Here is an 18,590-nt window from a genome sequence, read left to right on the forward strand (position 1 = left end):
TGGAGACCAGTTAGTAGGGTGCCGTGCAAAAGTCATTTTGGACCCCGTTTGCACGTGCGCACGTGCAGAATGCCGCTTCCAGATCTCAGGAACGGTTGGGCCGATTGCGTTCAAATTTGGCACACCGCTAGCGACCGGTTAGAAGGGTGCTTTGCACAAGCCGGTTGGAAGTACCATCTCGCCCTTCCGCACGTGCAGGGCTCACTATCTCGCTCGCTCGTTCTTCGCCCAAAAGGCGTTTTACTGGTTATACATTTACGTCTTTTTTCGTCACTACAACTACAAAGGTGGACATAAATGTTCTGATTTCCTGATGTCATGAGACGATGCCTGTAGAGGATGAGTACCTAATCCATATTCGGCAGGTTACTAACATGCCATGATGAGGCATTAAACACGTTCTAACTTCATGGTGCTGTGACTTGTCGCTAGATAAACAAAGCTGCGAGACAAAAAGCTACATTACTTATACAAGCAAAAGCAATGTAACCAAAGCTTAAAAAAAGTAGCTTACATCAAACACTCAATGTAGTCATGTTAACTTCTGTCGTATTTGTACTAAGGTGCGCTGCATCGTGCATACTGCATGGCCACAACTACGCATATGTAGCTTAGCTAAATACCGAACCCAGCCGTAGCTGAAGCGCGTATGTGCGAGCGTTTACCTACTGAAGTCCACAGACACTGCTGTGTTGTGCTGCACTACTATCGGCGCTCTGACCAGCCTCTGCGCCAGAATTGTCGCCGACGTCTGCCGCTGCGTCGTTTATGCCTCTGCCGACAGCTGGGTCGTACACCGACTCGACGAAAAATGTCTCCATCATGCCCTTGCCTTTGATCTCGGTGATGCCACGAGACTCTAGGGCATACGGCGAGCCCTCGGCCTCCAGCCTCCTGGGAAAAGAGCAGGCGTGTTAGCAACACCGATCCCACCGTTTGCGGATCTCACCATTTACAGTCGCTACTGTACACTATCCCACCGGTTGCAGTCTCCGCTGAACACTATCTCACAGTTTACAATCACCGCTATATTTACACTATCTCAGCGTTTCAGTCACCTGTGTTGTACCTCGCCATCTTCAGTGATCAGTCACTACCTTAACTCACCGTTTGCAGTCTTTCTTGTTTGCTATATCACCGTTAATAGTCGCCGCTGGTATCTCACCGTTTACAGTCGCCGCTGTACATGCTATATCTCACCGTTTACAGTCGCCGCAGTACTGTATCTCACCGTTTACAGTCGCCGTTGTATGTACTATATCTCACCGTTTACAATCGCCGCTGTATGTACTATATCTCACCTTTTACAGTCGCCGCTCAGGTGGATCCTGCCGGGCACTCCGTGCGACTCCATCCTGCTGGCCACGTTCACTGTGTCGCCGAACAGGCAGTAGCGGGGCATCTTCTGACCGACCACCCCCGCCACCGCGGGGCCCGTGTGCAGGCCCACGCGAATCTGACCGGGGAGTGACCAGCAGTTCATACAGAGAAGTTTCAAACAAAAGAGTCGATACCAACGGCTTTATACGGTACCAGAGCTACGGTACCACGGTTCGCATCATGTGTCTGAGCAAATACCCGTTCAACAATGAAACTGAACGTTTATCTGCCAAGATCCCACCCATTCGATGATTTCAACTATTTTAATCACCAGTGACCTGACCTGGTAGCGGCATCACCGTGTAGTGACATGGTAATATAATGCCGTACTAATCGACACTCGACAGTGACCAGTCACTCATGCTCTGCCTAACCACCAGTGGTCTGACTCATCTAACCAAAAGTGCGCTGACCGCCGGTGCGCTGACCTGGACGGGCGCTCCTGTGATGGGGTGCGCCACCTGCCTGGCCAGCCGGACCATGTCAATCGCCTGGCTAGTGACTCGGGTGGCGTGGTCCCGCACCCGGCCCGGGATCCCACCGACCACCATGTAGGCGTCGCCGATCGTCTCCACCTGAAACGGGCCGACGGGATATGTATGTGTCTGGAGGGTGGTAGCGAGAGGACGGCCGACCCGGGGCTCTAGGCTCCAATAGACCGACAGGGGACGTGACCGGAAAGAGGTAAAAAGAGAGTGACTTTCTGACCTTAGAATAGGCCCAAAAACAACGAAGACTTGGAAAGCACATCATTTTCCTGAGCCTGCGCTACAAAAAAAAAAAAACATTCACACGGCTGGGCATTGAACTGGTCTTGTGCAGATCACACTTCAAAAGTACTGTAATTACCATGCACATAAACCAGTGTTCGCCACGGGCCGCAAAATCTTAGTCTAGCCCAGCCCAGGCCCATGGGCTTACAGCCCGGCCCAGCCCGAGCCCATTCATGGTAAAAGCGTCAAAGCCCAGCCCGGCCCAGCCCGTCAAAAATGAATGGGTTAAAAATTATTGACACCGCACAGGTACCCAAAGGTAGCAAAGAAACAATATTTTGCGAGCCGCATGCACAATGCACATTGCATGCGTGCTTTATTGACTCGTTTTTTAGTCTTGCACAGTAATAAGCTATGTAGTTATAGTTTTTGTCTCAGTTGCGAGCCCCTGACTCCACTTAACGGTTCCTGGCCCAGCCCATCCACAGCCCATCGATCCTTCGTATTTGAGGGCCCAGCCCAGCCCGTAGCCCAGCCCAGCCCATGGCCCATTGGGCTGGCCCGGCCCATGGCGAACACTGACATAAACTACACAATTACACACTGTGTTGTAGCTTATAGATCCAAAGCACGCCGCACTGACCTTGTAGACGCCGTTACTCTCGGTCGCATCATCGAAGCGCGTATACATCTCGTTCAGCAGCTGAACAATCTGACGCGGTTCGCAATGGGAGGCGATCACGGTGAACGTCACGATATCGCTGAACAGAACTGGAAACACGTCAGTCAGTGACGTTAGCCAGTGACGTCAGAACTCGGCCGGTAATTGGTGTAGTGGTGTGGACACAGCGCTAAGCAATGACATGCTACTGACGTACCGTGGGTGTAACGCACGTGGGCCTACTAATGTATACTGTAAAGTACGTGGAGGTACGGAGTATGACGTCAAATCCATAACATAAAGGGATCTCCCCGTTTTCCAGATAGCTTATTGTAAAAAAGATAAAATAATGTTCACTGGGTCGATTGAAGACAAATCAACCCATAGTCGTATGTATGTATACGTACGATACACATGTTATAGCAATTAGCCAATTCAGGTATGCACCCATGGTAATGGGGATATAAGCGATGCTCTATGATACATCAACTCTAATTTCTTATTCCTCTTTCATATCCCGCGTTATCAACTACCCTCGTCCTCCATCACTCACTAGTGGCGCTATCGAAGTTCTCCTGAACTTTGTCTCCGCTCTTGAGCTTGTGCGCCACCTCCGGGGGTAGCATACTGTGCAGCAGCCGGTCTGTCTTCTCCTTCTCCTTCTCTAGGGCAGCGGCTGTGCGCTTCAGCTCCGCCGTGGTGGCCTCCAGACGCTGCCTGAGTGACGTCAGCAAATGACGTATGACGTAATGGCAAATAACGTCAATGTATACTATACATTGTATAGCCAACTATACATTGCACGGTATACACACTTATAAATGTAAGAGCAATGTACTCGTAACTCACTCGTTGCAATAATTAAGACGATGTTTGACGTTTTCGTTTGTGGTGAGTTATCAGCCGTCTTGCTTTTCTGACAAATGCGAGGGCAAACTCCGTGTTTCATCGCCTAACATGAGGTTAAACTCCATGCTTTGACATTGTCAATTCTGCTCTACACTGTATGAGATTTAATGCAGGAGATAAGTCCGAGTCAGCTGTCTTACATGAGATCAAACTCGGTGCTGCGCTGGTGTTTGAGGAGGATCAGCTCCCGTGTCGAGTCCGAACGGGGAATGTCGGATATCTTCAGCGATTTCTCGGCCAGCTCCTTCAAACTGGTCACCATCGGGTTTCCGAGGAACAGAACCCGGTTGTCACCGAGAAAAATCAGCTCGCCTGAAAACGTTAAATTCGTAAATTATTATTCAAGTGTATAAGTTTAGAACATTAAATGCAAACAGCCCATTCAACATTCAGTTGTGCTTATCAGTCATCACCTTCTTTCTGTCACATGGTAAAATAAACTCACCTTGGCACCTAAACGTTTAAATCATGTTATCTGTCATATATTCCTAACAACCTTTCCAAATTCCGAACTCTGCGAGCAATTCTAAATTTTCAATTATAGTAACGATCATCGATCACTTTTCCGACTTTTTGCTTCAAAACCATTGGTCTTATTCTTACCTCTGAGAACGGTGCCCACCGTCTTCTCTGTGCCTTTAGTGACGGCAAATTGGAACACCAGGTTCTTGAAGCGCTCCACGTTCTCAAAGTTAAAGGTGGTGTAGGGCCAAACGAGCTCCAGCAGCTCGTCCACGGCCGGAAATGACGTCACTTCCGGGCATAGCACGCCGATACCGAAACCGTACTGTTGCACTCTCAGCCCCCTGGGAATAGAATTGGCCGTATATGCTGACCTCGTAATAAAAATGGCACTTTAAATGTGAGATAATAGCATGTTTAATCCGTTTATATTTTGAAGCGTAGTCTGACTGTAAATCTTTTGAAAGATAAATTTAGGGCAATTTATTGACCACCTCAGTAGCGTTGCACTAGAGCAATAGCGGCATCGGCTATCCAGGTAATACTTCTGAGAAAGCAGGGATCACTTTATAGCGTTACATTTGACCAGTCACCATCAGCCGAGCCACTGCTCACTGGTTGAAGATGAAGTGGTAGGGGTGTATCGCCGAAAACTCAGCCGTGTTGACAAAGTTGACCTCAGCTGGAGCCAACGTATCTGCCGCGGGGGCCAGGGAGAGGGCAGAGCGAGGACGGTCCCCGGAGGGCACAGGTAGAGTCGGGGTGGTCAGCTGGCCTAGCTGGGTCACCCTGACGAGAGGAGGGCGGCTGTCAGACTGGGAATTCATTGTGTCAAAGGAATGGCATCGGATGTGGCGTTGTGTCGTAATTGACGATCTTGACACATGCTTCGTTAAAAGCTTGCAGTTCATTGGTTTATTTTACATATCTACAAGACCATACGATTTTCCTTCTTGCATTCCACTGTTGGTTTACCTCAGTCGCACGTGGTGGACCACCTCCTCCTCGTTGATCCTCTCCTCCCTGGTCCACATCACCTCGAACTGGACGGCTAGGTTGTAGAAGTTCTTGGCGCACCCCTTCAGGGCTCCTACGAAAGGGAAAAGGATACAAGCCTTCAGGGCATAGCTGGTGGCATCCGTCGTCTGCTGCTTTCGGGAGCTCCTCGCTAGCTTCCCAGTTCCCATGTATCATTTGCAAATTGAGTAATTATATCTAGTATATTGCGACTTACTGACATATACAGGGTGGACCAAAAAGGATGGAAACATTTTAAACTCGTATAAAACATGCAATATTGCATGCAGGTGACTGAAAATGATACCAAACGACAGTACATTTTGTGGAAATTCATAATGACGTCATGCTCAGCTGCTTTCTCTCGTTTTCAGTCTCTCACAGCAAATGTTCAAGGAGACCACCTTTGCGAGACAGGCACAGATCGGCCCGCCTCGCGGCTGACGCGATAGCCCGACGACACATGTCCTCTGGTATGACTCGCACAGCCTTGGTGATCGCTCTCTTCAGGTCAGTAAAGCTTACAGAACCTTCTTTAAGCTTTAGTGAATTTTCACGACCGGTGACCCTTGAGATGACCGTACAGGAAAAAATCCAGTAGGGTCAGGTCGGTTGAGCAGACAGGCCAGTTCCACTTCGGTTCCAGGGTGCGACGTGGCTGACCTACCAAGCGACGCTAAAGAAGTTCTTGAAGTGAGATCAAGCGACGTATGGCAGTATTTTGGACCTCATGTGGTTCCAGCAAGGCGATGCTTCTCCTCGCATAGCAAAACAATGCTTAAGTGGATCGAGAACCACTCTGGTGACCGGCTGATATCCCGCGGTGCCAGTCGGAACTGGCCCGTCTGCTCACTTGACTTGACCCCTATGGATTTTTTTTCCTGTGGCCTCATCTCAAGGGCCAGGTCTACAAAGAAGGTCCAGCAAGCTTCTGTGGCCTGAAGAGAGCGATCATCAAGGCTGTGCGAGTCATACCTGAGGACATGTGTCGTCGGGCTATCGCGTCAGCCGCGAGGCGGGCCGATCTGTGCCTGTCTCGCAAAGGTGGTCTCCTCGAACATCTACTATGAGAGACTGAAAACGAGAGAAAGCAGCTGAGCATGATGTCATTATGAATTTCCACAAAATATACTGTCGTTTGGTATCATTTTCAGTCACCTGCATGCAATATTGCATGTTTTATGAGAGTTTAAAATGTTTCCATCCTTTTTGGTCCACCCTGTATCATACGATGATATTCTCCCGACTTGCAAGCGAGCCTTTGAACTATATTATTGTGTATATTATCGCACCTATGGCCAGCGTCTGGAGCCCCTGTCGTCGCGAGTAGTAATCGACATACAGCACGTCCGGCCGCTCCGTGTCCTCGGTGCAGGCAAACGACGGCATCACGATCCCCGGGAAGGCCGTGGTCATCAGGTAGCTGAAACGGGTGGACGTGTTGAATGTGAGGAATGAGGCACGCCTCGACAAAACCGGGATCATTTCGCCCGATCGTTTTCTAAAGGCGTTCGGAATACTTTAATGGATATAGCATATCAAACATGTGTATGAAAAACGCATATGTAGTCTTGTGACAGGCGAGAAGAACGTGTTAATCCATCGTGTAAAACGAGCTTATATTGTGAGCGTGTCACCCCATATGTATTATGTAATTAGATGCGGGTCTCACCAGTGAAGATAGTCGAGGTTGTCCAGAAATGCGTGGAAGGTTCTTCCTAGAGTGTGCAGCATCTCGCCGTAGCCTTTCTCGATAGTGAAATCGACAAAATGCATACCGACCCCCTCCAGAAAGTATTCGAGGCTGATCTCTGTGGCAGTAGCAGCCGGAATGTTAAGAAGGAAATGAAACTCATTTTTGATCACTCAATTCATCACTGAAATTTTAGCAGGTAAAGCTCCGGCCTCCGATAGAATGGGCTAGATTAGGTCGCATGCATATGGACTTGGAGCATGTACTCGTCGTCCCCTTTCAAATCCCCGCCCTCATATCATCTGTGTGCGCTGGGATATCGGAGCAATAGAACTAAAATAATTATCGATAATATAAGCCAACTAAAAGTGGCTAAATATTTCATCACGGTCTAAAAAAAAGTAATTGAGAATCCTGTATTCCCAACAAGCCGTTGTCGGCTTCCCTTACCCAAATGTTTGACGACGATGCCTATGAAGTCCAGGGTGGCCTGGTCGGGGTAGCACTGGAAGTTGAGGAACGTCTGCTCGTCGTCCGCTCCCGATATTGCCCTGGCGATCAGACCGGATGATTCGAAAAATAAACATTTTTTTTTAAATAGAGATTCATGGGGAAGAATTGTAGCAATATAAACATGTCTATTCATTATCTGTGTTGCAACATAGACAACAGTCACATGTTTACCAAATAAATTGTACGCTCCTAAAAAAATTCATGTGCAAATATTATACTTACAATATTTCCATCCATTTGTCCTTCCCATAGTTGTTCATCACCCATTCTTTGACACAGCTATGGATGAGTCCGTACTGAAACGGCATAAGCAGGTTGTTTGATTCGCAATCCGGCGATTATCGCCGTTCATTAACCACGCAAAGATATGCATGTAGAGAACAAACACTAATATAACGAACTTCCATTTGACAAAGACTACAACAAACTGCCATTTGGAAACCGGTCCTGCTCCTAACAGCCGACATTTACTAAGACATATTATCAGTAACAGGGCTGACGCACGACATATCTGGAAATTATAAAGCGATTACTACATTTATTTCATTGTGCAATGAACAATTTTTCGAACGTTTTAAACCACCGTTTATTCTTAAATGCAGTTTCTTGAGCCAATAAAACTGTCAACGCACGGTTTATTTTCCGTTTTAAAGAACAATACTTACCATTTTGTTTGAATGCAGCGCTGTGCAGTTAGATGACTAAATCAGAGAACCAATTCTTTGTCATCCACTCAGTACAATGAGTGACGAAGCTCAACACCATGACCTATAAGAGGATAGACGAGTTAATAAAAAAACTGACGAAAAGTGGAAGAACATTTAAGAACGAACGGTCGTGGGTTCCTCTATCTCCGTCTTTCTCTCTCTCTCTCTCTCTCTCTCTCTCTCTCTCTCTCTCTCTCTCTCTCTCTCTCTCTCTCTCTCTCTCTCTCTCTCTCTCTCTCTCTCTCTCTCTCTCCCTCTCTCTCGCTCTTTCTTTCACTCTCTCTATCACTTCTGTCTCTTCCACTCATTCTCGTTGTTTTCCTTTCTGCCTCCCCCCGACGGCCCTTTGTCTATTTCGCTCTCTTAGTTTAACAAGCGCATACATTACCGCCTACACCCATACGCATAAACATAAATAAATTGTGGTCACGAACATATACGACATCACAAAACGCAAACTTACTTGTCATGCCAGCCTCATCTTCCGATGCTCTCGTTTGTCTATCAAATGTCGCCTTTCCCATGGACAGGGCAGAAGAGATCCACCTGTTTCCGCGGCCAGGAACACACTGATCCAAGATCCCGTGACCCTCACCGATCATGACTTCCTCTAATTGATCGGTTGTCTGAGAACGACCATAATTTCTCCATCAGACCGGGAGGGTAATATCACACGCGTCATCCTAGGGGCAGACGGCCTTGGGCAGACGCATGTCATCTGAGGGTGTCATCACCCACTGATGGTGACATGATCGACTTTGGGGGCCGGCGGTTACCGATTGGTCTTTGACAGCTGCAGACGTTTGTACCCGCCTTTGTCAATTCGGCGGTAGTCTTGCTGTGCATTTTATCGGTCCCAGAAAGTCCACTTTTTGTATGAATTATGTATGCCTTCATCGGTGCTGATACAGATGGTCTTTTTTCGTCCTCGTCAACTAAGCATGATGCATTTCATGTATCTAATTCTCGTCTCTTCGTTACGCTCTTCGTTATGTCCTTCGTTATGCTAGGCGAAGCTCCTCTTTCTTCTTTCATTCGTCAAACAACGATGTGTCAAATGTCGAAATGACCCATCAATCTGGAGATCTTCACCGTTTGTCTTTGTTTCTACGTGGATGATAATGAGGATTCAATTCAACCAAGAAGTGCCATTTCAAGAACGTCACGATGTGTCCGCAGCTCCGTTTGCCGGCCACGCTGGATATGCGCCGCAAATATCGTAAATATGACGCAGTTTTGGTCAAAGCTAGGGTAAAATGGAACACGTTTTATATTGTTTTGAGCGTTCACTGCAATTACTTTTGTAAATGGTGGTCGTCACATTATCGAGATCATCACTTGGTTAGCTATTCATGTGAAAGACATCAACGTGCGTGTATCAAAAGTGCTGCTTAAAAATTCACATCTTAACCCGCGAGTTGCTGGGGGGGGGCGTTAAACGCCCCCACTTTTTTCGCCGGGCCATAGCATAAAAACGGCGCGCCGCAGGCGCGCCAAATTTTGGGTACCTGTAGGAAATTGATTGAAGTTTATTGTGACAAAGTTTCAAAAAAATCAGTCGGAAAATTTTTGAGATATCGAGGTTTTAGTGACGTCATGATTTCTGAGTTTTCGACCAAAAACGGCATATGTTCAAAAATCATATAAAATCACAGAATAGACATATAGACATGCCGTAAATGCCATTAGACTGCCAATACCATGAAGAATCAAATGGCTATCTTCGATTATTGATTATCGTTCCGCATTTTCCAAAATCTTGAACTGAATCTTGGCAATTTCTCGTGACTACTTCACGACCATGATACATGAATATCTTAAATTGAACTTTTTTAGCCAAACACGTACACATATGATAAAATGAATGTCACCATCGTGTTCTACGCCCCAAATTACCCATAAAACATGTGTCACAGGCTGCGAATATCAGTTTTTATTTTCGGGGATATGCACCCGCCCGGTTGACCTGACCTTGACCCTGACCTATGCTTGACTGACCCCTGCATGGAGCTGACACTCTTGTAGGCCTTATATGATGGATTGTGCACCGTTTTGACAGAGTTTATGACGAGAGGCGCCCATTGCGAAGTCCTGAAGTCCATGCTACTGAAAGCCCGATTTCAGGTGTTTGACCTGACCTTGACCTGACCTGTGACCTCAAAATTCAACTTAAAAGTACTCATCTGAAGCGTCTCGTCGCGTTCTTTCGTTTGCCGCCTCGTGCGTTTCGCTGCGCCTATTGGTTCTCGAGTTATCGGCTGGGGGCGTTTAACGCCCCCCCCCAGCAAACGGTGGGTGGCGAAATACCCCAGCAACTGCCGGGTTAAGTACCTACATAGTGCTTCTCAAAGACGTTTGAAAGCTCCAAATGAATTGTTGAGAGGACAATAACTGTTCTGATCTACACCAACATACCGGGTGAGTGACAAATCAGATGTGCCCGTGTCATAAGGCCTAAATCTTGTCCGACAGCCCCGAGGCAGCCATGCCAAATGTGGTGATTAAGTAGACATGTTTGATATAGTTTTCCATTTCCTCATTTCAGGAACATGTCGAAGCACACCTACCTGTCGTCTAGATCCATTGGATTGATCAAACGTGGATCAGTCACCGCCAGAGAATCTGACAGTAAGCCATTGCTTGATACTGTCGAGAACTGGTGCACGTTTACGCGACTCGCTTCACTGTCAAGATGAGGAAAATTAACGTTTCAGAAATATGCACCACTCAAAGCATAAGTCATAACTTGTGTTGCTGCTTCTTTACTCCATCCCTTTCCTTACAGAGCATTGTCTATATTGTCCCTTTCCATAATTGCCCATATTATTAGTCCTCCCTATCACTGTAACTCCTCTTCTTCAGCCCCTCTCCCTTCTCTCCCTTTGTCTTTCCCTCAGCCTCTCAGCTGCAAGAACCAGAGCTAACGCTCACTGGATTCGAGATCTCGCAGAAGGCACTCATGCCGCCAAGGTTAGTAGCTTTCTTTTCTTCATACCGTTCAAACTATAAACACACGTATATGCCGTAAGAAAAAAAGCTAAAAGCCAGCCTATGCTTAGTAGATTGTGTCTAGTTCTATCGAAAGCTGGATCACATGTGATCGCACCGGCCTTTCTGAACGTCTGACTGTGCTGTTTGTGTCTTGAGCAGCGGCGCTACTCCAGTCCTCCAAGCTGTCGGTTGACGCTAACCAAATTGTCTGTGCGCCGACTGTTACAGATATGCCAGCGGATGTTATTCGATACGGTTTGCTCCCGGAGGTGGCGCACTAGTCGGGGGGTTCGGTAATGGAGCCGTTCTGGTAAGTCTGCAGCCACCTTGATCAGATCAGATGGAAGATAATCGAGCCGACCGTGGCTAGAGCCAGGCTCGAGCGCCTCGGCGCTAGCTGTTTGCTTCTGGCAGATATTTATTGTTATTAGTACCTAACAAGAGTCATGGCCATACGACTTTGCTATAAGCATAAAAGCTTGTAAATCGCTATTATTAGACATGCTGCCTGCCTTATGTTGTTTCTCTTTTTACTGATGAAGCGCGCTTTCCGTCATTTGTCATTTCAGATGTATGAAAAAGACGCTCAGGGCCTTTTCACACAGCAGAGCACGCTGCGTAAGGGCTCCCGCTATGCAGACGATACTATTATGGCCGTCCGCTTCCACCCAAAGCAAAGCAAGGTACGTACGTTGATAGTATTTATTTCATTTGAAACCAGTCGGGTCAATAGCAACGTGAATAACTGTCAGCTTTGACTTGAACCGTTCGGTTGCATCACAGAGTCGTGTGACTAGATCCCGGTACGTGACCTGTGATGCACGGTTGTTACAGATTCTCTACTCATGCGCAATATTTGGGACAATTTTCCGACACAACTTGGCGGGAAAGCCAGACGAGAAATGCGAGAAGTTTGCCGAAGGTAAGGCAAACACAGATTCCTCGATCACAATAATCGAATGCCAGAGGTACAGCCCACCGCTAAAGTAATGTAGGGTTTTACCAATCTCAATGGATGGCTTTGACTGGCGATTGTTTAATGCGGAGTGATCGAAAAGAAGACGTCAATAGATAAAGTTGCAGCTGCATTGAGTAACGATACAGGTTAGCTACATTCAAAGTTTCATTGTGGTCTGACTAATCAATCCTAAGCTTCAGAAGCAGAACATACCCAGGACTGAAACCGCACATTACTTATGCTGTGGACTGTACTTAGGTACATAAGTTAGTCGCTCCACAATGTTCAGTAGTCCACACTAACGGCTTTCCAATTCCTACTTCTTAGCTACATTGCATTTGTACGCATTCGTCGTTTGATATTGCGTTTAGTGCCAGTACTAGTTCTGCCGCCCTGATTACCTCATTTGTTACCGATCAATGTCATCACTGATTATCGTCACCGTGGCTGTAACTGTTGAAACAGAAAACAACAACCGCATCAACGCCATCGACCTGAACATGGCCGGCGAGCTGCTGGCGTCTGGTGGGAAGGACCTCAGTCTGCGCATCTACGACACTCAGACCAAGGAGGTCAGTGTGGTCTCAGGTCGGATGAAAGAACGATTTTGTCGCTTCAGGCTAATGGCACACACTGTCACACTCACAGTACTTACTGAAAGTTGAGACAGATGATTTAAGGAGGTAGTGACACTGGTGACACCATACCATTCGTATAATACGTATTGCGGCACAGCATCAATTCAGGCGTTTATATGTGCAGCCATCTATGGTCAGGAATGTAAAACACACTTTAACCCAGTATTGAGCGATCCGTGTTTTTGTGTGACATCTGACAGCTCTGAGCTACAAAACGAAATTAAAGTTAGTCAGTTGCGGTTGCACAAGACTTCACTCCCTCCATGAGACTGCAGAAAACTGACCGAACTCATTCTGTCCCCGTTCAGTTGATCCAGGAGTACAAAGGCTATCACCCAAGCACGCCGCAAAAGGACAGTGGCGGCCACGCGCTGAGCGTGTTCTGCATCAAGTTCCACCCGGACCAGCGAGATGTGCTGCTCACCGGCGGATGGGACGACACCATCAAAGCAAGTTCTTACCCTGCCACCATTATACTGTCCCACACGTCAATGTTTCATATTTGTCTATCCACTTGGCTCACATAGTGCGCAACTCATAAGCCAAGGCACACATTGTTCCACCATCAAAATGAGTTTTCTTCCCCAGCTGGTGTCTTATCAACCTCAATACTTCGCCCTGCCGGCAGTAAGACAGATGTTTATAGAGGCGGACGTCGAACGCTTGCGATACCGCCTGAATACGCATTGCGGCACAGCATAATTTCAGGCGTTTGTGCGTGCTGCCATCTATCGTAAGAGATGCGAAACACTTGCACTCACTCAAGTCTGGATACGGAAGGCTTGGCAAACGGCCAATCTTCTTCCGGCAGGAAATGTTTTAGGATTGACATTTGGAAACAAAACGTCAGCTTGTATTCAATCCCATTCCGTCATGAAATTCATTGCATTCAATCGACACTCGGCAGTCATCAAAACTTCATGATTTTCAATTTCTCAGACCTCACAGTTAAAACTTCGAGATAAGTGATGGCAGCCGATGGTCACGAGTCATGTTATTTTGCGCACAGATCTGGGACATGCGCACAGACGCCGGTATGATCGGATCTTTGGGAGGACCGCACATCTGTGGAGAGGCCATCGACATCAAGGTCAGTCCGTCAGACGGTAACCGAAATAGGTCTGAGGGGAAAACGACCGCATCAATGTACCTTTATGACAGGCTAAATGATATATTAAATGTAATGTTTTCAATATTATTATGTACGGATGCTAGGCTAGACGAGTCTAACCTTTCAGGATCATCATGATGAACAGGCAATGGACAAGAGGGATGACATATTTGACTTTTCCTGAAAACAAGTTAACATCCCTGATTGGAGGGGATTTGGGTCGAAATGCCATGCTTAGAGCTTGTTGTTCAATTCACCATGATACATAGTTCTGTTGTGCACGGTATAATTATCCTCCTTTCCCGGCCTTATTAGGGTGAGACGGTTGTGACGGGCTCGTGGAAAGCCGACCAGGCCATCCAGCTCTGGGACCTCAGACAGAGGCTGCCCATCAAGTCACTAACCACGTTCCGAAAAACGCACGTGGAGGGAGACAACATCTACGCTGTTCAGGTCAGCTAATCGTCCCATTATATTGCTCTTTTTGGAGAAGGAAATCATGTAAGAACTAAGAACCATTCCCATGTCTCTAGTGACATATTTCTAGCTAGATAAAGCCTTGTTTGTTTCTATAATGAATACGCATTAATGATGCATGCGCATGCAATACGCATAATGAAGCATTACTGAGCAGTCAACTACCACTAAGCAGGTTTTAACCCGCGAGTTGCTGGGGGGGGGCGTTAAACGCCCCCACTTTTTTCGCCGGGCCATAGTATAAAAACGGCGCGCCGCAGGCGCGCCAAATTTTTGGGTACCTGTAGGGAATTGATTGAAGTTTATCGTGACAAAGTTTCAAAAAAATCGGTCGGACAATTTTGAGATATCGAGGTATTAGTGACGTCATGATTTCTGAGTTTTCGACCAAAAACGGCATATGTTCAAAAAATCATATAAAATCACAGAATAAACATACAGACATGCCGTAAACGCCATTAGACTGCCAATACCATGGTCAATCAAATGGCTATCTTCGATTATTGATTATCGTTCCGCATTTTCCATAATCTTGAACTGAATCTTGGCAATTTTTCGTGACTACTTCACGACCATGATACATGAATTTATTAAATTGAGCTTTTTGAGCCAAACACGTACACATATAATAAAATGAATGTCACCATCGTGTTCTACGCCCCAAATTACCTATAAAACATGTGTCACAGGCTGCGAATATCAGTTTTGATTTTCGGGGATATGTGCCTACCCGGTTGACCTGACCTTGACCCTGACCTATGCTTGACTGACCCCTACATGGAGCTGACACTCTTGTAGGCCTTATAAGATGGATTGTGCACCGTATTGACAGAGTTTATGGCGAGAGGCGCCCATTGCGAAGTCCTGAAGTCCATGCTACTGAAAGCCCGATTTCAGGTGTTTGACTTGACCTTGACCCGACCTGTGACCTCAAAATTCAACTTTAAAGTACTCATCCGAAGCGTCTCGTCGCGCTCTTTCGTTTGCCGCCTCGTGCGTTTCGCTGCGCCTATTGGTTCTCGAGTTATCGGCTGGGGGCGTTTAACGCCCCCCCCCCCCAGCAAACGGTGGGTGGCGAAATACCCCAGCAACTGCCGGGTTAACGACAGGCGGAAGTATTGTTCCTAGCGGATCAATATTGAAGAGGAGAGCTCATGCGCACATCGGTTGTCTCATATCTAGTCAGTATTTGGTTGGGCGACTATTCAGACAGACCCCTGTTGTCTGATCAGTGTGGATGGCTCAGTGGTACCTCCGTTGATCAGTGGGATAGCTTAGACGATCAGTGGGAATATCTCAGGCAGACCTCTGATGTTTTCTGAGCTAAGACGGACATCTGTTGATTAGTGCGGACAGCTCAGACGGACCTCTGTTTGCTGATCAGTGGGGATATCTCTGATGTTTTCTGAGCTCACACTGACCTCTGTTTTCGGTAGTTTGCCCGCTCCGACCCGGACGGCCACCACCTACTGACGGCCGGGTCAGGAACCAACAGCTTCCAGTACATCAACCACATGACGGAAAAGGTGACAAACCAGCCGACCGGCGATAAATTATAATTGAATGGCACATTTGATTTCAGCATTGCACAAAAAAGTCACATTAATGAGTACCTAAACAAAGCATTCAATTATATCGGGCCCACAAAATGGGCTTTCGGACAACCCCAACCGACCTCTAAGCGGCTTGTGGCAAATCAAAACGTACCGTGGGGTCATTATCCCATGAGCGACAGAAAGACGCAACCATTTACCTATGGATTGGCCTGGGACATTCGGCGCCTATCAACACGCCTATCCCGTCGAATTCTTTTCCAGAAACCGCATCCGTACTAGAACTAATGCCTACATTAACGACATGTCCTGATCAGCTTTACGTTGGCGTACATTGCGTAGTTACGCTGATCTTTCTCAAACAAATGCATCGTAGTTTTACCGTGCTACGTCTCAGAATACACCCAGTAAGCCGATCGTGCCCAATAATCCCTCAAATTGGCGTCCGCCGTGAATTCCCCCGACCCCCGCTAACAAGGCGGTCGGCCGTTCTCGGAATTCCGTTCTGTGGATTACATTGATCGGTATCTGTGGCAGGTGATTGGTACGGGAGCGACTCAGAAGCCCTTCTCGACAGTGGACAGCACCGGCCAGGTGCTGGCGGCGGCCGGCGGGGACGGCTGGATCCGCCTCCTGCACGTGCCCGGCCGACGTCACTGATGGAGGCAGGCTGAGACTAAGGAGATGACAGACCCACGGGAGAGAGAAGAGGAGAGGGAGGACCTTTGGGAGGGAACGAGAGAGACGGTATAGTTAGACCCCGAGGGAGAGCGAAGCTACGGGAGATAATGCCGAGGACTGTCGAGAATGTAGGATGATGAGAGGAATGTGAGAGCCAATGTAAAGAATATTGAGAGCCAATATCGCATTCTACGACTGGTGTGCGAGTTGGAATTCGAATTTTTTTGTTATAATGATGTTCTTCGTTGCAGTGGCTGTACTGTTGTTGAGCTGGTTAGTGTAATTATGTGACATATTCTGTGTTCATCGCAATTTCAAACTATCCACCAAGTCCAACGAATGACGCAAGCTGGATACTGGATACTTTCTACATTCGTAGATATCAATATGACTGCACCACTAGTGACGTACGTGATTACTGAACTCTGTCTCTCTTATCGACCCACGTGTCGGTGGGAGGTCGGAAACTCTGTTATTACACGTGATGCCATCAATAGTTTGTGCTGCGTTTGGCAGGGAATATCCACGGACGGCAATTGCTGACACGTGACACATGTCCCACCGTCCGTCAACAGTTCACGCTGCGCCCGATAGGGACAGCTCACGGACGGTTAAGTGGCTGTCACGTGACACGCTACCGCTCGTCGGAGCCTGTGCTGCGTTTGGCAGAGGCTGTCTAGGGACGGTAATGGTAGCCTGTCCTCGGCTCCGTCCAACCACAGCCCGTCAGTAGGACGGGCTGTATGAGACAGACGTGAGCGGGCCACCAGCCACGCCCTGTAAGGGTCAGTAACAACTGGGGCAGGGCTGGGCCAAATGGGAGGAGAGGGGGGTATTGAATAGCAGTCGCGACATGATATTCAGTCAATGCCTAGGATAATTGGTCGGAAAACTATTTTGAAAGGCGTTGAACATCTATTCTCAAGAAAAGCACAACAGTTACAAACACGAATGAGATCACGAACTTATTATGACATATTGAGCAGACCGAACTACATACATGCTATACACCTGAGCTGCTAGAGATCCATCTGCTGAACCCAGATTGTGCAGTAATCCCGGGCAGAGAACAGGACAGGCCAACAGTAAACTTGGTGAGCGACAAAACAGTCCACACAAGACATCGCAGCGGTGGACGTTTGACCGAGCAGGCTCACGAGTAACGATCTAGTCATAAGACCAGTTTATATCTTGTACTCGCATCACAGAAGTGCCATATTTCCTACCTGCGCTGCAAATGACAAACGCTCAAGCATATGACACTACGAGAAATGATTTTATTATACATTTCATACAGCTTACGATGCATGTGCTTATGAAGCGCTGGGAATCCAACATGTGACACACGCACCGCCGTTAGCAAACAAAGCTCGATTGTCCCGAACATTTCCTCCCATGGCGGCGTTCAAGACAGCTCCGGCGCCGGGTGGGCCGCTCACTTTTGAGGTGGCTTTTCGTCATCCTGGGCGTGTCTCGACCAGTATTTAGCTGCTGAGGTTGCTGTAACAAAAAGGGACGAATCAATCGGAAAGAAGATCGAATTAATCTTTGATACAGGTCAAAAATGATCAAGCACGACAAAATAAAAATCCCAGTGCAAAAAAGGTACCGACCGAAAAATACCTGAAAAGAAAAAATACAAGTTTATGAAGCATGACGATCATAGTTTGAAATCGATTAATAGCAAGTGAGCTAACTAAGAAAGAAATCATAATGCGGACATAGCGCACACTGTCATGCCATGACGATCAACTGGGATGAGCCAGGGAGGGATTTCATCTCAAACTTTCATGAACCAGAGGCCATCATCGGACGGAAGCACTATGGAATCTTTGAAAGCACAGAGTGTGAGGCGACTCACGAGTCCGTGTCGGTCTCCTCGTCCGAGGACCCCTCCAGCTTGTCCCTGAACCAGTGCCAGAACTGGCCTGCAACAGACAGCAGCGAGTGGCGGGTCGCTTCAGGACATGCTCGATCGATTTAGGGACGATTTGGTCGGTTCATCGTTCAGACCGGTCGGTGTGAAAAAGAATGGCAAAGGTCTAAGCTAGGGGTGTTGTAGGGAGGTGAGTACAAGAGAACCAGATTTGGATGATGTGATTTTTGGAAAGGAAATGACTACGGGC

General features: G+C 47.4%; 2 protein-coding genes across 2 annotated transcripts; one reads left to right on the forward strand and one right to left on the reverse strand.

The window, feature by feature from the left end:
* Positions 1–442: 442 nt before the first annotated feature.
* On the reverse strand, positions 443–8,630 carry LOC122375537 (soluble guanylate cyclase gcy-35-like). The gene is made up of 15 exons (XM_043354990.1): positions 8,519–8,630; positions 8,014–8,116; positions 7,571–7,644; positions 7,286–7,386; positions 6,815–6,953; positions 6,435–6,565; positions 5,101–5,215; positions 4,741–4,914; positions 4,267–4,469; positions 3,804–3,975; positions 3,308–3,471; positions 2,737–2,864; positions 1,809–1,955; positions 1,302–1,456; positions 443–894 (listed from the first exon to the last, which is right to left on the reverse strand). Exons 2-15 carry the CDS (start codon positions 8,014–8,016, stop codon positions 666–668), a joined length of 1,935 nt encoding a protein of 644 aa, XP_043210925.1. The 5' UTR covers positions 8,017–8,116; positions 8,519–8,630; the 3' UTR covers positions 443–665.
* Positions 8,631–10,384: 1,754 nt separating this feature from the next.
* On the forward strand, positions 10,385–16,958 carry LOC122375538 (WD repeat-containing protein tag-125-like). Its single transcript, XM_043354991.1, has 12 exons — positions 10,385–10,473; positions 10,601–10,683; positions 10,953–11,025; positions 11,275–11,356; positions 11,616–11,729; positions 11,881–11,968; positions 12,470–12,576; positions 12,951–13,091; positions 13,652–13,732; positions 14,069–14,206; positions 15,667–15,756; positions 16,321–16,958. The coding sequence occupies exons 2-12, from the start codon at positions 10,605–10,607 to the stop codon at positions 16,441–16,443; spliced, it is 1,116 nt and encodes a 371-aa protein (XP_043210926.1). The 5' UTR covers positions 10,385–10,473; positions 10,601–10,604; the 3' UTR covers positions 16,444–16,958.
* The last annotated feature ends 1,632 nt before the right edge of the window (positions 16,959–18,590 follow it).

The sequence above is a fragment of the Amphibalanus amphitrite genome, unplaced genomic scaffold (genome assembly GCF_019059575.1).
Source record: "Amphibalanus amphitrite isolate SeventyFive unplaced genomic scaffold, NRLGWU_Aamphi_draft 001865F_arrow, whole genome shotgun sequence".
NCBI lineage: Eukaryota > Metazoa > Arthropoda > Thecostraca > Balanomorpha > Balanidae > Amphibalanus > Amphibalanus amphitrite.